General features: G+C 33.6%; 2 protein-coding genes across 5 annotated transcripts; one reads left to right on the top strand and one right to left on the bottom strand.

Annotated features, from left to right (window-relative positions):
• Positions 1 to 2138: 2138 nt before the first annotated feature.
• Positions 2139 to 6242, bottom strand: IRX9-L (Nucleotide-diphospho-sugar transferases superfamily protein). Of its 2 annotated transcripts, none has more exons than XM_068625295.1 (4): positions 5190 to 6242; positions 3082 to 3331; positions 2751 to 2954; positions 2139 to 2501 (listed from the first exon to the last, which is right to left on the bottom strand). In XM_068625295.1, exons 1-3 carry the CDS (start codon positions 5987 to 5989, stop codon positions 2784 to 2786), a joined length of 1221 nt encoding a protein of 406 aa, XP_068481396.1. In that variant the 5' UTR covers positions 5990 to 6242; the 3' UTR covers positions 2139 to 2501; positions 2751 to 2783. The 2 variants fall into 2 exon arrangements, with proteins under 2 accessions (XP_068481396.1, XP_068481397.1); XM_068625296.1 differs by having other exon boundaries at positions 2766 to 2954; positions 5190 to 6237.
• Positions 6243 to 11482: 5240 nt separating this feature from the next.
• On the top strand, positions 11483 to 18528 carry LOC137821616 (uncharacterized). Of its 3 annotated transcripts, XR_016515869.1 has the most exons (15): positions 11491 to 12226; positions 13561 to 13639; positions 13745 to 13801; positions 13979 to 14034; positions 14143 to 14215; positions 14818 to 15046; positions 15279 to 15365; positions 15453 to 15527; positions 15613 to 15693; positions 16313 to 16377; positions 16451 to 16634; positions 16716 to 16804; positions 16926 to 17040; positions 17318 to 17466; positions 18283 to 18528. XR_016515869.1 is itself a non-coding variant. In XM_068626297.1 (13 exons), the coding sequence occupies exons 1-13, from the start codon at positions 11610 to 11612 to the stop codon at positions 18325 to 18327; spliced, it is 1779 nt and encodes a 592-aa protein (XP_068482398.1). In that variant the 5' UTR covers positions 11483 to 11609; the 3' UTR covers positions 18328 to 18528. The 3 variants fall into 3 exon arrangements, 1 of the variants encoding a protein (XP_068482398.1); XR_011082851.1 differs by lacking the exon at positions 14143 to 14215; XM_068626297.1 differs by lacking the exons at positions 14143 to 14215; positions 17318 to 17466 and having other exon boundaries at positions 11483 to 12226.
• Positions 18529 to 26475: the final 7947 nt, after the last annotated feature.

Below are 26475 nucleotides of genomic sequence, written 5' to 3' on the forward strand. Positions count from 1 at the left end.
GAAAAATGTTTAAAATTTATTCTGAGTACTTGATCATTTAGAGTCAATGATGTATATTAAAGTTATTAAACTCTAATTTTAAATATATTTATGAAAGGTTTCAAGTGAGAGAAAAGGAAGGGAGCACAAACTATAGAATAATATCTTTTTTCATTTATTTTGGTTCACGTTAACGTAGAAAGCTATAACAGAAATTTTAATAACATTTATTGAATGTTTCATTTGATGGCTTGGAAGAAAAAAAAATACAATTGTCATTTTGATGTCCCTTGACTTGAAAGAAAAAATAATATATTTCATTTTCTCTAAGATGAATATCACCTGGTGGACATCAAAGACATAGGCTAACTTGACCGTGAAACACGAATTTATTAATCATTTTATAATTTATTCTTTCAAATAATAACTTCCTATCACTTCACTTTTAAAACGAACAATGGTTCACTTAAATATTTGATCTCATCCATTGGTTGCTCTCCAATAATCAAATTTATCAATGTGAATTAAAATTGATTAAAAATTAAAAGAGCAATCGAAATTTACGATTTTGTTACATAATTTAGTTTTTGCTCTTAAGCAAGGAGTTTTATCAAATTAAACTTTTTTATGTAGCTTTTTTGTATTAAGCATGTCATCCTTTAATTATATTTCTATACTTTATAAATACTATCTTAAATTTAGTTAATCTAATTTTAAATTTACATTTTGAAGATTGAATTTTTAAAATATTTATAATCTGACCACTCTAATATAAAATTTATTTTTAATATCTGAAATTAATGTATTTTTAATATCTGAAATTAATGTATTTTTAATATCTGAAATTAATGCACCCATATCAAATTGTTAGACATTGAAATGAATTATCTTTCTTCGAACAACTTATGTATAGTTTCTTCCTCAATTTTAAAATTTTATTTCCTTTTTTTTTATCCTTTTTGGGAGCATTTAATTTTATCTAACGAACTTTTTATTTTATTAGTGATACATCTGATGTTATAATTCGTTATTTATATATATATATATATATATATATATAATTTATGTGTTATTTAGTAATTTGAGTACACATTTCTTGCGGTCTTTAAAGTGGTGAAACATTGTCATAGTGATCCTTAATAGTTGAAAAAGTTAAATAAATATTCAAAATTGAAATATATCATTCAAGTTACTGTAGATTACTATTGAATCTCTAATTGCATTAGTAACTTTATTTTAATCAGTTTAGAAACTAACAGTACATGTGGTGGCGCATAACATCCTAGCCATACATATATCATTTTATAAATGATTCCCAATGTAGTTCAATGACTAATTCGCTGTGTGATTAATCACAAAGATTAACTTCATTGCAGAATTCAATTTTAGATATTTATTTATCATTTTATAATTTCAAACACTGTTATGATAATATCCCACAATCAAGACCGAGATAAGAGTTTACTCTAAATAGTTTATATATATATATATATGTGTGTTATTTTTTTAATTTTACTTTACTTCATTTACCCGTAGTGCTGTAAATGGTAATGACTTGAGTAAGTTTTTTTTATATGATCTACCTTTTTGTTTTCTTTTTCTGTATACAATAGTGCTTTCTTATTTTCCTTAAAAAAAAAAAATAACAATTTTGTCGTCTTCTTTATTGCCACTCTTCTTTCCCTTCTTTTTTTCTAAGTTCAAAAATACCTTTTGAACAATACAATTCACTGTACAAAATCATATTATAAATTATAAAGTTCAGAAAATATCTTAAGTTTAAAAACACAATCTGAACTCTTAAATTCAGAAATATTCTAAATTCTAAAGTTAAAAATGTATTTTCAAACCTAAAAAATATCTTACAAAATCTAGAATTTTGAAAAATAAAATTGTATTACAAATTTTAGAATTTAAAATATATTTTCTAAGTTCAAAAATACCTTCCAAATACACTCTAGAAATCAGAATACAAAATTGTATTTAAAATACAATTCGGAAATGAAAAAAAAAACTGCACCTTTTGCCTAAGGGTAGTTCAGAAATTAAAAGATTTATAGAGGTGGAGGAAGAATTTACCTAAAAATGCCTGCGTGTATTATGGTACACAGAAGTTCATCGCAATTAAGTACCGAGAAGAATAGCATGAATTGAAAGAATAAAACGAAAAGAGAGTACATTTGAGACATTACCCTCTGCAGATTTTGATGTACGGAAGGCCATCAAATTGGCTCCCAGATCATATAACCTCCTATACATAGCTGTGTATAATATTGAAAATCCAACAATCGATTACAACAGTCTTTTGTTCTTCTCCAAGAATCTATTTCTCTCAAAGAAATAAGGTACATACTTTACAACAGCAAAACTTTTCCCTTGCAAATATTTTTCTGCAAGAGACTTCGGGAACAAAGTCAATAACCTGTTCCTGTTTGGCCCGGCGACACAATGCATTAGTGCCAATGGTGGCTAACTCATGCATCCATCTATTCTGTGATGAACCAATACCAAATATGGGCAAACTGTCATGAACAAAAGCCAAGTTAATTTTGTCTCGCATGAGACTAAAGCTATTATTAAACCATTTAAGGATTTCTCAAACTAAATGAATTTCAAGTTGATGTGAGGCCTGAGAGGAGCAAAATTTCTCAAGTTAACATCCAATTTTCTTCAGTATCACTTTAAAATAAGAATTTATACGTGAACAGCATCCTGCATTTGCTTTAAGAATTACAGATAATATTCTATGCACATTACCAATCAGATCATACCTATCACACACTCACAATAGAATTGGTGGAGGATTACTTGACAGGTATGACAGCATCTAGGTTTTTCTGAAGCACCCAACCTTTTGGGTAAACTATATTATGAGCACCCAAATGGAGATGCCAATTCATTATTTTTGAACAACCATGAGGTGAACCTTCCATTTGAGCTTCATCTTCCACCAATTGTTCTATAAAGGTGGTCTCCTGTCAAACCAAAAGTCACATGAGTTTAACAATTATAAGAATTGCTGATGATATTAAATGGCTAAAACAATATTAATTAGTAAGACCAAATGACTGTCGGAATAAAGAGATAGAATAGAAGTCATACTTGAAAACCTTCCTTCACTGTATCTAACTGTCTAATGGGATTTGAAGAAGGGCGCCGCCATAGTTTTGGATCCCACAAGATTGTGCTGTTGAATGCAAATCCAGACATATCAACATGAAATCTACGAAGTCTCTTACTTTTTTCATTTGTATGCCATCCGATCACTTGGCTTGCATTGCATACAGGACCCTCCAAAATGGCCTTGTTCTTGCTTGGCGCAAGCATGGCAACAGGCCAAGTACCAAAGCGGCTATAAAACCAGTTCAACATTAGAATGTAGGATACAAATTTACAAGAGAGAGGAAACAATTCATTATTACATGTTGCACAAGTATAAAGCCAAAAGATATGACTCAAACAAAGCTTAACATTATTAACAATTCCAAATACTTGACTTCATTCAGGTAATAGGTAGCTTTTGACCTGGCTTTTTTTATTTGGCGACTAAAATGTAGAATGGGTAGGCATCCCCAATACTAGTGGGCAGGGCACCTATGACATTTTGGGACTACCGGAAGATCTTACCTAAGAGATTACGACACAAACCCAAACCACAAACAGTTTGACCTAGTTGCAACTACTCAACTAGTTCCTAGACACCACCAAGGGATCTCTCTTAAAAGGAGGTTATTCACCAAGTAGGAAAAGTGGCTACAAATGAAGTTTAAGTAATCTCTTTTTCTAATCTTAAAGTTACTTTGTAGTTGAAGTTAAAAAGGATCTGCATAAAAGATAAAGATGCGTGGGAATTCTTTATATTTACACAAAAACTATTTTTAAACCATAAGGATGACAATAGCACCAACAAAGCTCTTTTTTGGGACAGAAGCTCGTTTATTAGTATAATTGAGGCTTTTAATTTGCTCTAACCTTGGAATGGAACTTCCACTCCCCTAAACTTTAAGTCAACAAAAAAATGAAAATGTAAAGGTAGATTTGGTTAGTTTTGGGTTTTCATTCAGTAGACATGTTTTCTCGAATGATTGCATAAACGTCACCTTACTTAGTTTCCTGTTTTCAAGACTTAGCACGCAAAAAATGGTGAAAACAAGGTTTTTGTTGTTTTCACCCTTTCCCTTATAAATTCTCGAAGACAAAAAAACAAAGACAATATAACACTACTGCTATTACGAGTAAAAGTACTCTAATAGTCTTAACACAAGAAGAAAACGACCTTAGAAATACTAGTTAAAATAATCAAATGTATAGCTCGTGCCTTCAAGAAACCACAAACCAAAAACCATTGTTTTCCATTCTACAGAAAAATTGGGACATAGCAGATTTTGGTGCAAGAATAAAATAAAGAAAAACTCAAAAAGTATATTCAAAGTTTTGTTAAGTCTATAAAAAGACAAATTGTACATTAAAAAATGTCCATTGCGGGCTTGATTAAACTTCTCACTTGTAAAAGAAAATAAGTAAAATAAATCAAATTCACAAGTTAAAATCGACTTATGCACTTTAGCTATTTTAGATACTCTCTCATCTAATTCAAAGGTTGAATCACTTGCCTTCCTAGTTCTTCCCTTATATACTGCTTATTGTGAAGTTGATATGAATTGGGCCTATATATTTTTAAAAGTAAAAGAAAGTATGAATCAACGCTACAAAAAAGGACAGTTGGATCAACTTTATTGCCAAGAGAAGCCAAATATCCTAAAACTAAATATACAAATATAGTAGTGTAATTATTTAAATCCAACCTAGACAAAATAAGAGTAATTTCTCAAATGTGTTCCCCAAAACACAGTAGACCCCAAGAATGGAACCCCAAAGTCCGTTCCCTCGGTTAACCACCAAAGTCAATCATATTTCAATTATCTAAATTGATGTTTTACATTAAGCGAAACCTAAAAGCAAATGCTACCAAAAAGCAGGCGTGCCAACCGCTAAGAGCCAGTGATAAGTAACTTGACGCAACTAACATACAAGAGGTAAAAACTCAGTTTCAAACTAGCAACAACTAACACTCAAATGCAAGTTAACACGGATCAGATGCAAATTGCAAAATGCAAACCCATCACTACGAGACCAACTAATTAGAGTGCCGAAGGAAATTAAAAAAAAAAAAAAAACAGTAGTCCAATCAACTAGAAGAAAGTAAGCACCTGATGTCTCTCAAGGAGTCAAACAACTCAAGAGAATACACATTATCATCGTCCGCAAAGTAAACAATCCCATCGAGCCTATGACGCTCAATGTGTTCCAACGCTGTGTTTCTCTGATGAACCCCCCTGTCCTTCACATCCGTCAAATTCTTATTGCACACTAAATGTCTATACATAACGCCCGTCTTCCTCAGTACCTCCGCCGTCTCCATCGATGCCGCCTTCATCTCCACCACAATCCACACCACTGGCGGCGGCACCAGCCGCAGCACCTGTCCCAACCGGTTCAGGAAATACGCCTGAAAGGCGCGGTCGTACGTCGGTGTCACCAAAATCAGCGGCTTCCTCGGCACAAAATCGAACCTAACGCTCTGTCTCTCCCTCTCCGCGCTTAGGCTTACCGGATCGATCACGAAACCCTCCTCGACACGATTCCGCAGAACGCGATCTTCCTGGAGCAGCTGCTGCGCGTTGTTCGCCTGCGGCAGCGGCGGCTTCATTTCGTTCGACCGAATGTCCTCCGCCATGTGGCCAAACGGGAACATGCCTAGCAAGAACCCTACGAAGAAGCACAGCACGCACCTGAACGCCGCCCGTCTCCACTTCCCTTTCCGACCGTGCCGGCGAGTGAACACGCCGCCGACGAGTTGCTGGAACGCCGCTGCAAGCGCCGGCAGCGGCGACGAGTACTTGGCGTTCGCGGAGGAGAGCTTATGCGTCGGAGAGGACACCGGAAACGAACCATTTAGGTACTGGCGATCGGGATACGCCGGCGAAAGAGTCCGCCGAAACGAAGCCATTAATTTAATGTCGACGCGTAAAAATTGAAAAAAAGAAAAGCAAAAAGAATTTATGGCGGTAACTGAAATTGAAAAAGCACTACATGACGGAGGGAAAGGTAAGGATTAGAGGTTGAAAAGAATGGGAGAAAGATCCAGAAGTCTATGAGATTAGGAACTGAATTAGATAAAGTGTTTGAAGAGAGAATTTGGTGAAGCCAGAAAGAGCGAGACCAGAGATCTATCATTATTAATTTAAGAGCCCCCATATGTTGACACTGGCTATGCACTAACACATATTTGACAAACATCCACGTGGTATGATCCACCTGGCATGAGCTGGCAGAGTCAGAATGAAGTAGATGACATGGCATGTGATTTGGCAATTTTTTACCTCTTTTTCCATTTTCGTGCGCTCATTTTTATGTCACTGTGACCTCTCTTTATGTTTTCATTTTTGTTGTCATTATTCCTTTTGTGGAGTTTGTAGTGGTTCTCCTGGTATTGTTGCATTTTTTTGTGTGTTGTGTTTTGTTCTTTTTTATTGGTGTGCTTCTGGTTTGGTTTTTGTGTTGGTGTTGTCTTTGTGAGTATTTGTGCTTGTGTTTTCTTTCGGTCAGTGTGTGTTGAGTGGTTATGATAGGGTTCTTAAGTTAGTTAAGAACTAACTAAGGATGAAATGAGTTGTATAATTATTTTTGTTTTCTTTTCCTTGCTTGTTTTGCCCCTTTTAGGTTTTATATATGTTACTTAATTATGTCAAGATAAACATACTTCTTTCTTTATTATGGAATTAATGTTTCTTTAATTAAGTGATTCCTGTGAAGGGATCTTTGCTCCCTTTGATCTATGTCAGATCTTAGTTCCTATATATGCTTAATTAATTTCTTGTTTATTTGTCTAAAATATAAGGATTTGGGACATAGGAGAGAAAGATTAACCTAAGAACCATATTTTGTTGGTTGCCACAAAAAATATATCATCATATGCGCTTGCTCCATAACCTGCTTCTCGTTTTGAAAAGTTTCGTATGGTTAGTGTGATCTTAATCAGTTTAGCTAGCATTTTTCGCAAATAATGATCAGAATACATAAGGTAGTATCTGTAACGAAAAGATTGCCAAAGTTTTCTTCATAAACAAAGTTCTTTGGCAATTAAATAAGTCACTATTTGTATTGTGTAAAAAGGTAGAAGCTAGAATGTGAAGTGTAGTATTGAAGTTGAACAGAAGATGCTAAAAATTTATAAGTTGAACTATTGTGCATCTCTGAAAGTAATTTTGAATGTATGAGTTAATTTTATGCAAATGGAGTTAATTAAAATGTACATCAAACAAAAATTGAAGAGGGGACATTCCTCTATGTGACTTAACCATAGTGTTTTGCTACAGGACGTAAGATTATATATATATATATATATATAGAGAGAGAGAGAGAGAGAGTCTATATAGGATAGCGAAAATATTTTCTCAACACTGCCTTGGCCTTACACACTCTTGAATTTGCTGACTTTGTGTTTTGTGTATGACAGGTTTGTTTTTAAAACAAAAGATGGAAAAACAATATGTTGTGAATGTTAACGAAGTGAATATATGTTGGTCTGAATAGGTATATATTTTTTTGTATGATTTTGTATACAAAGTAATTAGTTTATTGTTTATAATTGCAGATTTGGGTGAGGCACAAAGTACATACAAAACATATCATTGAGATTAATAGTATGTTATCTTCCTCCCAACGTAACAGAATTGAAAGTACACCATTTAAATGGATGTTTGGATTAGAACAACCATTAATTATTTAAAGTACTATTTTAAGGAAATTGGTTAGTTGGTGGTCAATTGAGGACAAATGTTTTAAGATAAGGCAACATCTAGTGTCATTTAGTCCTTTTGATGTTTGTATTTTTTTGGGATTGAGAATTATTGGTAAAAATGTTAAGTTAGAAGACATTGAGGGGGGCTTGGTTAAAAAATTATTTGCTGGGGAGGAGATCACAATAGTTGTCATTGTACAAGAAGTTGAAGGAAAGTAAAATAAGAAAAAAAACATGTTAATGTATTTTGTATACGGTATATATTGCTTGGGTTTGCTATTTTTTATTTTCCCCAAACATCTAGGTGTTCTAGTAGTTTTATGTTGAGATTTAGATAATTTAGATGAATTGAATTTGTATAATTGGAATGAAGCCGTGCACGAGTGAGTTGTTAGGAGTTTACAACGGACTTATGAAATTTTCAACCTCCAAAAGAATTCAGTCGAACTACATTTGGTTGGTTGTGTTACTGTGTTACAGATTAGTTTAAGTACTTTTTGAATATTTCAATTTGGACAAGTGTTGTATTTTTTAAACTGAAGAAGTAATTGATAATTGATTTGAGATAGTTCATCCTTTCACCATTGGTTGGCCCCATCAACCTAACAAAAGTAACCACTTATAATGACACGGGTAACCAATTATGCTTGTCCTAGTGGATGTGTACATATTTTGGTATGCCCTAAGCAGGTTAGCAGGATTTTTTGTGCATGTTCTTGAATTCACACCATACACAATATGTAAGGACGTGGATGTAAGGTTGGTGAAGTTGGAACTGCATTCCTTTGGCCAAGAGGTAGCAATGTGCAAAAACCTGTGCCTAGGTAACGACTTTTGGTAGGGTGGGTATCCAATTTTGGCATGGTTCATTGTGGTTACCTGAAAACGATTGTCATTACCAAATTCGATGTAATTGAGGAGTTAGAGTGACTTTGTTCATGTTGTGGGGGTCATGCAAAAGTAATTTTTAAGTCATTTCAGATAGTACATCTTATCACCGCTAGTTGTCCAAAAACTTAATAGAAGTGACCACTTATAGTGACACGGGTAACCAATTTTTCTTGTCCCAGTGGATGTGTTCACATTTTGGTATGCCTTAAGCAAGTTAGCATGAATTTTTTACATGTTCTTGAATTCACATTATACACAGTATGTAAGGACGTGAGCGTAAGGTTGGAGAAGTTGAAACTGCATTCCTTTGTCTAAGAGGTAGTAGTGTGCAAAAACTTGTACCTGAGTTACTTTTGGTAGGATGGATATCCAATTTTGGCATGGTTCATTGTGCTTACCTGAAAACGGTTGTCATTACTAAATTCTATGTAATTGAGCAGTTAGGGTGACCTTGTTCATGTTGTGGGGGTCACACAAAAGTAATTGTTAAGTTATTTGAGATCATACTTCCTGCCACCACTGGTTGGCCAAAAACCTAATAGAAATGACGACTTACAATCACATAGGTAACTAGTTCTGGTTGTTAGTGGTTTCTCTCTAAACATACATTTTGCTCTGTTAGAAATTGTTGCATTTTTCTCAAGAGTGATCTTGTTTAGACCAAACACTTTTCGCTTTGACGAAACTTCTTCCCTTAAAATCATGAGTGTTTTTGCTTAAACCAAATTTTTGTCCTTGAAGCGAAAAATTGACTTTTTCAATGTACTTCATTTCGGCCATTTTTTCGTTGGAATGGATGAACAATTCCACTGCAGTGAAAATATTCCTTTTTAAGTCAATGATTTCACTATAACCACACATATTTCGCTCCGTTGTAAATTGATGCATTTTGCCCATGAGTGATTTCGCTCAGACTAGAACTCATATTGTGAAACATTCTTTGGGTTATCGGTTCCAAATGGTTTGTGGGGTGTCCATGTCAGTGGTGATAAAGGGAAGGGAAACATATATCTTCAGTAGAGACAAGTGAAATGAAATAAGGTAAGAGTTGTGTTCAATTAGGAACTTGAATATCTTAAATTATTCAAAATATATTTAATTATTATATAAATAAATTATGAATTATATCATTTTAATTTAAAAAAATTAAAAGCTCTAAAAAATGTGTTACAAAAATATAAAAAATTGCTAAATATACTATCAAAGGTTGACTTCACTAAAAATTGAAAAAAAAAATCACAAATACACCATTTGGGTGAGAGAAAAAAATTATGTTTTAAACTAGTTGTTTTTACAAAATAATTTACCGAATAACATGTATTTTTTTTTAAATTTATTCATTTGTGTAATTTTCAATCAAAATTACATCAGTTTTATAAAAAAAACCTCATATTAAGTAGATGTGAAAACTCGGGAGCTATTTAAGACAGAAAAAAATTGGTTGAAAATCAGTTAATAGGCGTTCAACAATATAAAACAAAATTATCATTTTAGGTTTCTTACTTGAAATTAAAAAATAAAGTATTTGACATCCTTTTTCAATAAATTTATTATTTAAAAAAAATATTACTATGTATTCTTACTCCTTAAATCTAATTATTGTAAAAAATTTAACATTTATGAGTATTTTAAATGTTAAAAACTTATAAAATATATTATATTATTCTATTAAACCACATTTTAATACAATCGTTAGTATAGAATCAAAATGACTATAATAACATATTACGAAGTGAACTTTAATCAATCCCATAAACCGGTTCATGAGGTGAGGTTTGCACCCACTTATATATAATGAATTGTCCTCATCTCTAATCTATATGGGATTTCTATCAATTTACCCAATGATCTTGAATTTTATGTTTTCACTACTGTACCATGATTTTTAAAAAAGATAACTTCAAACATTGTGTTTGATACAATAATAATTAGAAAAATATCACATAATAAAAAAATTAATTTTATTCTTAGACAATAAAAAGACATTCACCATAAATGATAAGAAACCAAATTATATTTATAACAAAGTAAGAAACTTTTTTTAGAAGAAAAGACTTAATTAATTATGAACATTATGATTCTGATAATAGATAATTATTACCAAAAATATTTATACAGTTTAAAAAATAAGAATAATTTGTTGTTCTCTTTGACATTTTTATTTAATCATACTGAATGATTTAATAAATATAATATATATTTTTTGATGTAATCAAGATATTATATAAAGATGAAATATTATTTGATAAATATTTCTATATCATTTTTTAATTAAATAATTTTATATAAATTTATTTTTTTAATAAAATAAATAATTGAATAATTTGTAATTTTGAAATAATTAAATATTATTTCTTTTAAAAGATATGAATATTATTTGGTAATTTTCTTTAGTGTTATCTTTTAATTAGACAATTTTATTTTTTAAGAAATAAAAAATAACTAAATAAAAAAAAATATTTATTTTTTAAAGTAAAAGAAATAATTAAATATTTTTCTTATATTTTAAAATAACAGAATAATTTATCTTCTTAAAAATAATAACTATTAAATTTTTCTAATACTATTTTTACAATATTATATACATATGTATATTAAAATTAAAAACCTATAAAAATAATAAATTAATAAAACTTAAAAATAATAACTATTTAATTTTCTAATACTATTTTTTACAATAGTATATATATTTTTACAATAGTATATATATTTTTACAATATTAAAGTAATAAAATTATATATATATGATATTTCAATGTAACAAAAATGTGAATAAGTAATAATAATATTATTAATATTAAAGGTTTTATAGATTAGGAAGAGGGAATAGCCAACCATACTCGTCCTTGTTTTCCAGTTTTTTTATCTATCCACGTACAGAGAGTAGAAAACCCCAAAACCCTAGAATTTGAGAATCGCCGGAGAAGAAGGAGTCATGGACTTTGACGAGTACGAGTACTTGGAGAAGACAGTGGAGGAACAAGAGGACCGTGACTCAAGCAGGAAGAAGAAAGAGACTGAAAGGAGCTACAGGAAGCGCGATGGGATCGACGACGGCTCCGAGGAGAGGAAGAACAAGAGGTCAAGGGGAGACGACGAGAATGGCTCTAAGAAGGATAGAGATCGCGAAGAGCGCGACAGAAGTAGCAGGGATAGAGATAGAGATAGAGATAGAGACAGAGATGGCGAGAGAAGTAGCAGGGACAGGAACAGAGACAGAGATAGAGATAGGGAAAAGGAGGGAGACAAGGAGAGGGATCGGAGGGACAGAGACAAAGAGAGGGAGAAGAGGGAGAAAGAGAGGGAAAGGGACAGAGATAGGGAAGGAGAAAGAGACAGAGATAGAGACCGAAGGGACAAAGAACGGGAAGAGAGAGAGAGGTCTCGGAGGAGCAGGAGTCGTTCTGAGCGAGATAGAGAAAGAGATACGAGGGAACGGGATTTCGACACCAGAGATACGAGGGAACGGGATTTCGACACCAGAGATACGAGGGAACGGGATTTCGACACCAGAGATACCAGGGAACGGGCTTTCGACACCAGAGATACCAGGTAATGCTCCTAATTTTCCTTCTTTTTTGCCAATTCTGATTTTAATTTATAGCTCTGGTATGAATTAAATAGACAAGAAAGTAATTAAATCACAAGATAATATAGTTGCTTGTGATTAACTTCATACCTCCTGTTGACGGTCTACCATCCAAGCCATTTTACTTTAAAAGAATGGATGGGACAGGGAAATTAAGAGTACTATTTGGTTTCAGGAAGTACAAAAACTTTTATGTGGAGTCAAGTTGAGTTTTGTCAATTTTTTAGCACTAATTTAATTTATTTTTTATTGTTCTTTGTATCATTCGTGAGGGAGGTCTTTTTGTAGTCAGATGTCTTCCATCCGGGATGTAGATTTAAATTTTCTACATCATCGCTAATGTTGATATTGGGTTTTTCTTAAGGGATAAACTCAACAGTGTGCTATAGTGGGGAAGTTTTAGTCTGATATGGGATTTAAATAGCGGTGTGATTTTAAATAGCAACCATTTTCATGTGTTATATTGGTGCTACCATGATATAGACTTTTTACCCCAGAAACAATGCTGTTTAGGATTTTTGGGGTGAAATTGTGATTTCTGCCCATTTTGTAATGCTTTTCTTGCTTCATATACATAGTAAGATTTTAAACCCGTCTTCCTTTACTACTCCACAAAAAGCTTACCTTTGTTTTAACCCATGTTTCTTCACAGTTTACAGGACTATCTTTCCCCCTTGTCCATGCTTTCTGTTTCTTTATACTTCCTAGTTCACATTCTGCTAGTTTTATCTAATTTGTTGTGAGTTTTTTTAATATCAATTCCACTGTTATCTCCCATTTTTCACTTTAGATGGTTAATGGTGACTGTGTGGTAGACGGTGACTTATTATTTGTCATTGATTTCTTTAATTTTGTATTGTTTTGGTTTTTGAATACGAGGAGTATAATTTATGTAGTTTGTATTATAGTATTTAAAATAGAAACCTTCCTGCTACAGTGCCCTGCTACTTTAAATTGAAAAATATGGGGATAAATATTGAGGTACACATAGAACCCCCCTGGAAATGTCTTTGACAAATTTATGAGGGAAAATAAAATCCAGAACAGGAGGCACTGGTATATACGAATTTTATAGGATTGAATGCTACTTTGGACTGTTATATTAACATTATACTTTGGAATAATGGCTACAGTTAAGAGATTGAGACATTACTCCCTCTCAAGATTAGGTGCTGTTTGGGACTCTAATATTAGCAATGTACGTTTGGATTTGTGCCACAAATTATTCAATCTGAATATTAGGTTTAAGTTTGATGTACTACTCTATACATATACAAAATTTTATTTTCAATTGCAGGAGATTTAGGGACAAGAAAGATGCGGCGGAGCCTGAGGCAGATCCAGAAAGGGACCAGAGGACTGTTTTTGCATACCAGGTTGATTGATTGACCCATTTTTGTTATAAATATTAAAAGACCTGATTTGTTTGGGATTTGATATTCCTTTCTAATTAATGGCTATTTGGTATATGATGATTACAGATGCCCTTAAAGGCGACAGAGAGGGATGTTTATGAATTCTTCTCAAAAGCTGGCAAGGTCAGTAAGCGTTAATTTTTGCACACACATATGTACTTTCTGTGCATGTGTGGTGAGTGAAATTGTGGTTATGGCATTATTTTTAACAACTAGATGCAGTTTTTTGATGCTCTGAGTTTAATGTCTTACATCTATGTGATAGTTCCTCTATTTACCTCGAGTATTCCTTATTTTCAGGTAAGGGATGTCCGTCTAATCATGGATAGGAACTCAAGACGATCTAAAGGAGTTGGGTATGCACTCTCTCATAGAATAGTTTATTCTTCATGTGCATGCACAATTGTGGTATTAGGATATCAACTTTCAAGAATCATGTTTAACTGTATTCTTAAATGGACTAGCAATGCGATAATGATGAGGGATGATGGGAATACCTTGCACTCATGTTTAATCAATTCATGCTGCGTACTCAAGGTAGATGACATAATCCCGGTTTTCTTTTTGGTCCTTTTCCCAATTTTCTTCCTCTGCATTTCTGATATGCATGCAGTGAGGATTTCTTTCGTTTGTTGTTGAGCCTTTTCAGTTTATATCTCTTGAACTGGTTATTTCATATTTCTCGACGATGTTGGACATTTCTTCTATGTTCATTTTATTCCTTTTTTGGGGATAGGTGATGGCAGTGGGTGTCAAAATGATTTCTTCTCCAGGCCAGCTTTAATTTAGCTCCCTTTCATAGCATTTGATTTGCTTGAATGCACATATATAAGTAAAGAAGAGTTGCTGCTTGCTGGTTACTATCCTCCCCTTCTTAGTGGTTCCCCACGGTTTTTTGTTTCTGACATGTGTCTTGTTCTCTCTTGATTGAAATATATGCTTTAGTTTTGTATTTTTATTACAGCAGGCTAACATTTTCTTCACATGAGTCAGATGCATCGAAAGATACCCCCAGTTTGAGTCGTGTGAACTAGAGTTTTTGTTTCCCTACATCTTTACTGTATGCTTTTAAGTTTTGTTTGAACTCTTTGTATTTTGTAGTTCTGAAAACATGATGTAAGTTCTTAATGAGGCTGCAGGTACATTGAATTTTATGATGCAATGTCAGTGCCAATGGCAATTGCTCTCTCAGGCCAACTTCTTCTGGGACAACCTGTAATGGTCAAACCTTCTGAGGCTGAAAAGAACCTTGTCCAATCTAATGCTACCAGTGGAGCTGCTGGGATAGTAGGACCATATGGAGCTGTGGACAGGAAACTGTATGTGGGGAACCTTCACTTCAATATGTCAGAGAGTCAATTGAGAGAGGTATTTGGCTTTGACTATGTTGTGAATATGACATGAATTTTCATTACTGCCAGTCATGATTGGGAATATGATAGTGGAGATCCAAACACTGATTTTATTTAAATAAAACCTAAAGAACAAGTGAACTAAGAACTGCTAAACTTGCTTAGTGCAATGTAGTCTGCTGTCAGACATTAATCAAAATAATTTGATAATTTGTCATTTATAAGCTTTTGACATATTTTTTCTATAGATTTTTGAGCCATTTGGTCCAGTGGAGCTTGTGCAACTGCCTCTTGACTTGGAGACGGGACATTGCAAGGGCTTTGGGTTTGTTCAAGTTCGTTACTAACGCTTAACTTCAAGAATTGTTGTTTCCAATAATAATGACGTTACTTATCTCTTTTGTATATTTATTCTTGAACAGTTTGCCCATCTTGAGCATGCCAAGGCTGCTCAGAGTTTAAATGGAAAGCTGGAAATTGCTGGCAGGACTATAAAGGTACACATGTTTTTGTGCGGATCTATTTGTTTTTCTCCCATTGCTTGTCCTTGAGTTTGTAATTAATGTTGTTTGTGGAACACAGGTTTCATCTGTAACAGATCATGTTGGAAACCAAGATACAACTGCAAAATCTGCAGACTTTGATGATGATGAAGGTGGATTGGTGAGTGTTCAGTTGAAAAAAAACAAAAATGGGTTCTACAGAAAATTTGTAATTACATTTCTCATTGTATTTGTATGGATTATTTCGGGTTTTTTCCAGTTTGTTTGTCTCGATTGACCAGAACTTCTGTTTGTTTCAGTAACACTTTAGCAACTAATAATTCTAGCTTTAAATATTTTCACAGATAGATAACTGGATTGTTGCTATTTGATAGATAGCTGCATTGGAGCTTTATTTCAATTGAGTGTCCATTTTTATTGTTTTACTGAGTGAATGGCGTTTAGGAGTGAGAAGGCATTACAAATTGTTGATGTCAAACAAATTAAATACCGATTGATGTGTTACTAGTTGTGCCTGGTTTTGCATATTCACTAGGCGTATAAATTAGGTGCTTCCATGTCCCTACCATTTCCCTGATCTGGATCAAAATCTGAAGTTTCAAAATTTTATTTTGTGCTTTCACCTATTCTGCACCAAGAAACTGCATTTTTGTTTCTTTTCTTTGTTGGATTCTCGGACATGGTTTGGTGGTTAAGAAAACTGGGTGAAAAATGCCTACTTTAATGTGTTTTTTGTAATGAGTTTGTCGCTGATTTATTATGCATTTTTTGATATACAGGCTTTAAATGCCCAATCAAGAGCATTGCTTATGCAGAAACTGGACCGCTCTGGCATTGCAGCAAGGTTTGTTTAAATATTTTCTTCTACCATATTCTGTAAACTTATTCATTTTCTTAACATATTCCAAACACTGCAGCATTGGTCTTCCTGTTGGGAATGGGTCAGCTCCTGCTCAACAGGCTATGATGCCTATTGGTAATCCAGGCGTAATACCAGCATCAACTGTCCCGATGCAAGTTGTGCCTACCCCAGTGATTGAACCTGTTGGAAACCCCAGTGAGTGTCTACTGTTGAAGAATATGTTTGATCCAAACACTGAGGTGAGAATTAACTGATTGATTACAATTAGCCTCTGCTATTTTCATTTAAAAAGTACTAATATCAAATATTTCAAGATGCAGACAGAGCCAGATTTTGATCTAGACATTAAAGAGGATGTGGAAGAAGAGTGTTCCAAATATGGACGGGTGAAGCATATTTATGTTGACAAGTATGTTTATGAACGCGTAGAACTTGTCCATAAATGATCCATTGTTTCTTTTATTTTATTTTTCCCACACATATGCTTTGTGTGTAGTTACTATTTTATAATTGATTAATCTTTTATGCAGAAGAAGTACAGGTTTTGTGTATTTGCAGTTTGAAACAGTCGAAGCAGCTAGTGCTGCCCAACGTGCAATGCACACAAGGTGGTTTGCAGGAAGAATGATTTCTGCTATCTATATGGTATTCATCTATTCACTTTGTCTTGAATTACCTGCTGAATTTGTTTCTTCAGATTTATAATTTTAAAACAATACTGTGAGGATTGTGCTGATTTTAACTGTCTTGTATGGAGGGTTTGTGTCTGTAAACTGGTCATTTGTCTGATGAATTTTTTTAACTGGGGAGATTAATATGAATGTATTTACAAAACAAGGGGTACTAGTGTTACTTAAATCACATGGGGTGGGATGGCTGGTAATCTGCTTTGTAATAGATTAACGCTTGATTGACTTAATAGGTGCCTTCACCTGAAGGGTCGGGGAATGTTTTGATCTGATAAGTAGTGGGAGTTGAACGAACCCTTCTGACAATACTTTTACTGATTGATGGTGCATATTTGTGCATTCCTTATTACTACACTCATCAATGGGAAAGAATTATTTCCAGGTACATTTTTCCTGTCTTAGAAAGTGAACTTCAAGTCTAACTCAACATCACAAAACTAACTCCAACTTCACTAAACTACCTTTTAAGATAAAGTTTGTATTTATTTATATATTATAACTTGATCATAGCTTTAGTTGATGTAGGATTTTTAACACATCCCATAGTGTTGAGGACTGGACTTATCAAGTGAGAGACTAAATATTTGTAGATAGTTTGATCACAGGTGACATGATATGCCTGATACACTTTGTTAGGATATTTTCTAATGCCATTTTAAAAGTGAACTTGACCTTGCAAAATGGGTTTGAAAGGTGAAATTTAGGTATTATACTTTTATATATTATAATGTAACACTGAAAGAGATCTAGAACCTTAAATTTTGTTGATAAAATATATTTTTATATATAATAATGTTTTTTAATGAGAGGATCCTTATCCTGTCTCAATCTCGTTAATGTATATTTTTCTCCCTCTGTTTTTTGTATGGCAGCTGAGCCAACAAGATGGGGTTTATGTAGGAAACTTTGAAGTGAATTGTGTGAAGATTGAGATATGTATTTCATTGACATTGCCTTGCATGTGAGATATTATTGGGTGGAGTTTTCTAGGAGATGGGCGCTTAATACACTGTGCCTTACTGAACATTTGTGCAGAATGATTTACGTAGTGGGTTAAATTAACTTCAAATGCCATTATATGTGCAAAGTGTGTGTAATATCGGTGTGCATAAATTGATTATCCAATAGCAAGCTTGTGGTTTTGCTGCATCACTTTTCTTTTTAGTGGATCTTAAGAATACTTGTTTTTGTTTTGCAGCAACCTCAGATTTACGATGCCAAGTTTAAAGGGGACGACGCTTGAAGAAGTGCTTATACACACACCTTTTAGTTCTCGAACAGTTTGCATATTTTTCTCACAGTAGTTCCTAGAAATTGAGTTTAGTTTATAAATTTTGATTCATGACTTGTACTATTAGATGTATGGTTACAGAAATTCTACTGTCCAGGTGGTGTGATATTCATGACCAGTTATTTGATCTCAATGTATTCAATTTTAACCGCAGGTCCCTTCTGTGTTTATTTCTTGGTTACTACTAGTGCTTTTGCCGAACTCCAAAGTAGTGAATTTGTAAGATACTGAGGGTGGTAACATGGATTCAGCTTTTAACTGTTACCATAGTTTTAAAATCCTTAACGGTTTCAATGATCCGTTGACTATAAAAACTGGCTCATCTTATAACTGGTATATAGGTATATTGTCATACTTTTTTTTAAACCATTTACATTTACATTTACATTTTTTATTTCTCTTTTACAATTTTTATTTATTTTATTATATAAGTATTTAAAGATGTGCTCCAAGTAGGACATGGTTTTAAAAATGGTATAAGGGCTTCTCCATTCCATAACTACAACTATAAGGTGTAAGTTTTATAAGATCTTATTAAAGTACACTAACATGACATAAGATTTTAAAAGTCAGGGCACAATAAAGTTTACAAAAAGTAAATTAAAATATCATATAATAATTCTTATAATGGAAATTATCTAAGAAATCAAATTTGACCTAACATTCATCAATAAAGTATTATTGTTCATCTACAAAAAGAATAAGAAAATTGACTTTTGAATCGTTCAAAATGTTGAATCTGGTATTAAATATTTTTAAAATGACTCAATGTGGTATCTTCTATTAGATTGTCCTTAACGACATTAACTGGATGATGAGTTGGCACATAAAGTGGTACACATGACAATTATTTTTTGAACATTTGTACAATAGGGTGAGATTTGCCCCACAACGAGAATAACAGGTTCACCAAACCTTGAGGACCCACAAGAGAAATCAACGAGTTTAACAAGGGTTCTTTTCCTCACCTCTTTCTCCAACGTGTTCTTACCAAATCAAACAACGCACAACACATGCTCAACTAAGTCATGCAAAGGTTCATCTTTTCCAAGCCCAAAACATCCTTGAATAGCACCAAAGGTTTTATTACTGACACCATGCTCGCTGAAAAATTACGGACGAGAATGTCCATTTTGTAGCTTTCAAAGCGACGAAAAATTTCACATCACCAGGGCGACATGGAAGGTGAAAGTGGTAAACTTTGAAGCTTTAGACGAAACCCATTTAAATAAGGCAAATCAATGGGTTTTTCTCAAAGATAAGAATGAAGGATGAACATAGGGTGAAACCCTAAATCTCGGTCATGAAAAGTTGGGGAAATTACAAGCAATGGGAGAGGGGCGACATGAAATTGGGATGAAAAATTCAAAAGTGTTAAGAAAAAAATTATGATTTAGTCGAATGCATTGATGAGAAATCAAATCTTAAAGATTGTGAAAGAGAGAAATGTTAAGAAATGCAAATGGTAACTACATAAAAGTGGAAAATCTCACCCTACTATACATGTGTTTCAAATTAACTACCATGTGTACCACTCTATATGTCAACTCATCACTCATTTAACGTTACTAAGGACAATCTAACAACAAAAGGGATAACATTGAGTCATTTTAAAAATAGTTGGAACCATGATGACTTATTACGAAAAATGCACCGTGTTGTTTGCAAAAAGGGGGATTAGGTTTTATCTGTTTCACTCTCATGTATTTTGATTAACATGTTAACATTATGTTCTTTGATTGAGATTGATACCCGTATAAAAGTCATTTATATCGATTCCTCGCATTTAAAATTCGTAAGAATGTTTCCTAAATATCGATCCCTCACATAATTATAAGAACAACTTAGAACGAAACTCTGACGTTAATAACAATTAACATTTTAAGTCTATTCCTAGCACTTAAATATACTAAGTATTGTTAGAACCCTTAAATATACTACAAGTAAGATTTAAGATTCTCAACTTGTCACAAAAATTTAGAAATAAAACAACAATACCAATAATCAATCAAGAACAAAATATTATGTCATATTAAATATTACCTCAATACATAAGAGTTTGAGCAAATTACTCCCAATCCCAAAGGGTAGAATTAGCCATGCATACTTCTAACACCTTCCATTCTCCCAATTGATTACAAATCACTCAATAATGTTTTTCTCTCAATCCCGCACACTAGAGTTGATCCTCTAGCCCCCATATTTAACCTAATTTTCTAGGGTTAGGTCGCTTCCTGTGTCGCGTTGATGGGCTAAGTGATAAAACATAAAAATGCCCAATCTGTCTAACTCATTCTCGCTTAAGCGAGGAAAGCGTCGATTTTTGAAAACTATCCTGGAGCATTTTTGCTCAAGCGAGAACATCTCGCTTGAGCGAGATACTCCTGTTGCAACATTAGTTTTTTCGACGTTTTTCTCTATTTTGAGACCATCCAACTTTCTCTTTTTAGCTCAAATCATTACTCTTTAATCCAAATTTCCAATCTTCCCTAAAAACTTGCAAACCAAATTTGGGAATAAATAAAATACTCTTATTCAAATAAAGATCATAAAAAATGTAAAACGGTATAAATTTATAAATTAGGGATTATTTTATATGTAAATTAGCAATAAATTCTCATAAGTGCCTATATTTTAATATGATATATTATTGAAATTAGACACTTATCAGACCATATTGAACATTTTAAAAACCGAGGGATGAAATTAATTTTTGTTACTTAATTAAAGACTAAAAGGGCAATTAAGCTAATGTTAAAGCTATTTATGTATCAACTCTCCTTCTATGACAAATGCAAATGATAATAACATGCAATGTAAAAGATATAAGGAGAAGGAAAAACGTACACAAAATTTTATATTGGTCTGTCTATCTCACATACTACATTCAGTTCTCGACCAACCAGTCAAGTTCAACTAGGCAGACTAAAGTTGCGAAGTACATGTAGAGTTTCTTTGGGCTCGTAGTTACTCTTGGTTAACCCCTTCAATATTCTTTCCTTAAGCCACTCTTGGATGACACAAAGTATTCTTTACTCAAGTCATTCCTGACTGACCCTGAGTATTCTTTACACTTGGCCACCTGGCTAATCGAATATTCTTTTGAATTGTAGCCATTCCTAGATGACCCATCGAAGAGTATTCTTTACTCAAGTCACTCTTGTCTGCACCAAGTGTTCTTTGCCAAATAGCCACACTTGGCTAAGATATGAAGGTTTATATTTCAATGATCCACTAATCATTTTGTCTGATAACTAGGGAGGATTGCGTCTGATGACAAATACAATATTTAAGCTTTCTTTCCTAGTTCAGATCATCTTACTCTCTAAGGAGGGTAGGATTTTTGGATGTATATAACGATTGGGTTCACTAGCCTAGGTAGTTGGATAAGAAATATAAATGTTTTCGAAAAATTTACTCTGGATCACAATAATTTAATCTTTATTTAGCTTGATGATCCTTCTACCAAGCTGAGGTGTGTTCTATTATCTGATCAACATTTTTGTATAGTGCAACCTCTACACTTTTGGCTTAGACGAATGCTCTTAGCTTGAGCAACATTTGTCATTAACTATCCTTTTTATAGACTCTTAAAGAAGGTAGCCTTTAGATGATCCTTTATAGTTGTTGAGCATCTTTAGCTTCTATGCATGTCCTGATACAATTCTAGCTTGATTTGCATTGTTTCTTTTGGTTTAGTTATTTGTTGTGGAAGGTGGAGCAGATTTGTGGCTTTTGTGGATGAATTTAAACTGTGGATGAAGGTGAAATAAAGTAGGGAAAATATGCTTAGAAGATGTGAGATAAACTTCTAAGAGGATCCTAGCTAAAACAGTCACAAAATTGCTAACTAGGAGGGAACTAAGAGACAAATTGAGGTTGAATTTGTGCAACAATTCATTAGTCAATCAAAGCTATGACTCCCAAATGATGCAATCCTAGCTTGCATCTTCATTTTTAGATATTTTTCTTCATTTGTTTGATTTGAACATCTTCTACAGATGATGAACACTATTGAGGAAGCATGAAGAATTGTAGAAATTTGGAAGAGATGAAAATTATGACGGTGAATCTAAGTGAGGTTAGGCCAACACTTAGTTTCTAGAGTGAGGATGAACCAACACTATTAGGAGGAGTCTAGAAAATTGTCTAGTAAGAAGACAACTCGATAAAGAACTTTGAATAAGTAAAAATGTCTCAAATTGGACAACATTTCATTACTCAAATCAAAGTTAATTTATAAGGGAGCTAGAACTTGTATTTATAGTGCTATGGACAGCCACAGTACAACCTTTAACCTTAAAAATTTTCCACTCATAGAAGGACAAGTGACTCTCTCTAATTGGAACAAATCCTCCCAAATTAGAGGTTAACAAGTGTCCTCCTCTAATTGGAGAGAATCATCTCCATTCCCATGAAGACAAATGACCGTTTGGCATTGATGGGAATCCTTTCCATTGAGGGGATGACATGTGGACCTTCATACATTTCTTTCCACTCCATGCTTTCTATTTGCACTATAGTAATTTATTTGTGCACCCTAGATGGTCTAGAGTTGCATTGGGTCCAAGGAGGCACAATTGTAACTCTAGCTAGATTATTTCTTTTTTCTATTTACACTATACTTTAATTGGCCCAATACATGGTCCATGAAAATTGGTCCAAGAAAATGACCCAAATAAAAGCCTACACTATTCGTTACAATTTTATTAGACTAGGAAATTTGGAAGAAAAGTTAAAAATTAATTCTCCATATAAATAGTTTTCTGAACTCCTTCTTCTTCTTCTTCCATTATTTTAGCCATGACCCTAGTTAAAGGCCTAATATGTGTTCTTTTGGATGGTCTTCCATCATGTCCATTTTGTGTTAGATGAGCTTTAACATGATTGTTGCATTTAGTGAAACTTTGATCTTTACTTCGTTCTCTTCACGACATCCTTGATAATTGACAACATTTATCTCCCTAGGTAGTATAATCTTTTGCAGAAATTCATGATTGACATGCATTTCATACGGGGCATACAGCTGGGTCAGAGTTAAAATCTCTTTGTGTCAGGAAGTTAATGAAGGAAACAATTTTAGCTCGTGTATGGAGAGATCTTTGATATCTGATTTTGAACGGGTCTCTTTGGCAGATAGATATTCCCTACAAACATAGAGTAAGCATATGAATATTTATTTTAAGTACTAGTTTTCTTAGTCTATGTGTATCGTCTCATGTTCAATGCACATTCCATTTTGTTCTTATGTGCATCTTATCAAACTTTGAGAAAATACTGCATAGTGTTATCGTCTCCCAGACGAAACACTTGTGTCTTATATGATATATTGTTTGTATATAACTATCGTCTTACAGACGAAAAGTGTGACCATGCTTTATACTTAGTTACTGAAATACATCACCCCAAAATCAATGAAAAACATGAGACTAGAGAAGAAGAGTTTGAGTATGTTGGGTCTTTCGAAGGGGATACACTAGAAAGATTCAATACATATGAACTATGAACCAACCAACCAAAAATCTTAAGACAATGAGTTTGTGATTCGTTTTCCTTGTATATTTCTCAACTTTCTCCTTTATGCTCAATGTGGAACTTAAACTCGCACTTGGATTCTTAACAATCTCTCCATCAAGTGTGGGTCTCTTTATCATTGGTACACTTTCCCTCGATTATGCCTTTATTTGTACCTATTTTAATAGAACACACTTGTCTGAAACACCTACCAGGAAGACTTTCAATACAAGGAACCCATAAACCTAGAATTCTTCATTCACTTTCGAAGTTGGTCGCAATAATGAACCATTGACTTTGATACCACTATTGAGTCTTTCAAGGGGTGATTCACCAGAAAGATTCAATAACAATGAGACATGAGCCAAATCCATACAAAAGATTGACACCTCCTTTAACTAAAAACCATAAAACATTAGGCTTATGGGTCCTTCTCCTTATATATTTCTCGTCTTACTCATCTCCACTCAATGTAGGACTCCCGACTCAGTACTTTAATTCCTCACAATCTCCGTCTCAAGTATGAGTCTCCTTCACATATTGCAAACTTCCCTTCCACCTAAAAAATGTTCTACCCACGAGTTCTCTACTTGTATAACACTCCCCATAGAATGTGCCAATTGTTGGATTCCTTGAATGGACATACTGGGGAGAATCAATATGTAACCTAGGAGATTTGGATCCTAATGAGTCTTGAAGCGTGACCCAACAATGGTATCAAAGTCGATATTTTGTCTTAATGACCAACTAAGAAAATTACATGGGTGAAGAGTTCCCAGTATCGAAAGTTTTCTTGACAGAGGCTTCATGCAAGACTATCTTGTTATAATAAACAAGGGTACAAGTAGGGGTCACTACTAAGGTACTCATGGTAAAAAAATGCTTATGCTTGAAAGGGAGTGTACCAATGTGAAAGTGACTCACACTTGAGGGGGAGATTGTTAGAAATTCAAGTGTTAGTTCGAGTCCCACACTAAGTAGAATTGATAAATTTGAACAACATATAAGGAATAAGACCTACAATCCATTGTTTGAAAGTTTTGGGTTAGAGGTGGTGTGTAAGATATAATCAACATGACTCGCAAAGGCAAAAACATTTAATTTCAAAATACTAGGTGTTAATGTCTTAATTGGACATGAAACACGAGTGGAGATGTTATAATCAATCCCAAGAAGAGTACTTCTGTTCAATTTGGTACCATGAGAAATCCAATTGTCTTCTAATCATGAAGGAAACAAAATTTGTAGTAAAAGAAATGATACAATAAAAGGCATTACTATACACCAAGCATGCTAATCAGATTGGAAAAAGTTTGTTATGGCATGGAAATCACATATAATTTTTTTCCTTGACGAGTCTATAGTGGATACCTCCCCACCATTAATGTCTTTCTTGTTTGTCATCACTATTGATAACTTTTACATCAGGTACGTAAAACAATAGAAAGATATCTAACATCTTATATTTTACTAATCTTCAACTTAAAGGATCTAGCATGTTCAATCTAAATACCAATGCACACTCCTAATGACAACATCAAAAGTTGGATGCAGGACAACACAACTGCGGAACATGGTGCTATTGATGGTAACAACATGATTAGGATTCCTAATGTGAGTTTCGTACTACATTGGGTAAGTATGATATTGAAGAATAATATATAAAAAAGAAGACATACATATTCATTGTGTTAAGATTTTGAGATATTCATGTCTCATTGGTACCAAACCGATCTTCCAACAAAGGGAAGTGATTGACATACACTGCACTATTTTTTACATTAAGAAACACTAGACTAGGACATACTTATATAAATGTTACCTAAATATGAAAAAGGTAACCATTTTATAGGTGTGATTTAAAGACTACCAAAAACCACATTTAATAAAGGTTTAATTACCTTTTTCGTCCTTATATTTATAGCCAATAGTCAATTTGGTACAGTGGTTTTTAAAAAATTCAATTTGGTCCCTAAGTTTTTTAAAATGCATTCAAAATGGTCATTTCTGTTAAATATCACCAAACAGCGTTAATTGGTGCTTATGTGGCAGACACATGTAAGTTACGTGGATTGTGCTTACATTACTTTGGTGAATACTGAATTATGGTTTAGGTTATTCAAATTGGGGATTTCGAATTTCTGATTTAGGGTTTCTGATACGAGGATTGCTCCCTTGGTTGGATTCTGTGGTGCGCTTCCCTGCTTCGATTCCATTCGGAGGTGTGCTCCCCTCATTCGATTTTGTGGTGCGATCGTGAGTTACGATGGTGAGCTGCGTTCCCATGGTCGATTTGGAGGAGCGATTATGTGGTGCGGTCCAGAGGTGGTGAAGGGTCCGGAGGTGGTGAAGTCCATCAGAGGCCGCTTTTGGAAGCCATGAATGCTTTTGGAACTCACTCATTTATAAACATATGTATTTTGAAAAACAATTATTATAGGACCAAACTGTGGTAGCTCTTATGGATTCATTAGTGAAGAAAATCTGCTTGTGCCTTTATCTTCTAATGTATTACATATCTTTTGTATTACTTTTACATACTTTACCTTTATTATTATAACATCACAATTTTCCTTCATTTATTTA

Source organism: Phaseolus vulgaris, chromosome 9, assembly GCF_051622355.1.
Source record: "Phaseolus vulgaris cultivar YP4 chromosome 9, ASM5162235v1, whole genome shotgun sequence".
NCBI lineage: Eukaryota > Viridiplantae > Streptophyta > Magnoliopsida > Fabales > Fabaceae > Phaseolus > Phaseolus vulgaris.

Coding starts and splice junctions, on each gene's coding strand:
- LOC137821616 (XM_068626297.1), top strand. CDS start 11,610: ATGGACTTTGACGAGTACGAGTACTTGGAGAAGACAGTGGAGGAACAA. Junction 15,047..15,278: donor CAGAGAGTCAATTGAGAGAG/GTATTTGGCTTT, acceptor TTTTTTCTATAG/ATTTTTGAGCCATTTGGTCC. Junction 15,366..15,452: donor AGGGCTTTGGGTTTGTTCAA/GTTCGTTACTAA, acceptor ATTCTTGAACAG/TTTGCCCATCTTGAGCATGC.
- IRX9-L (XM_068625295.1), bottom strand. CDS start 5,989: ATGGCTTCGTTTCGGCGGACTCTTTCGCCGGCGTATCCCGATCGCCAG. Junction 3,332..5,189: donor GACTCCTTGAGAGACATCAG/GTGCTTACTTTC, acceptor CTGGTTTTATAG/CCGCTTTGGTACTTGGCCTG. Junction 2,955..3,081: donor CAGTGAAGGAAGGTTTTCAA/GTATGACTTCTA, acceptor TTGGTTTGACAG/GAGACCACCTTTATAGAACA.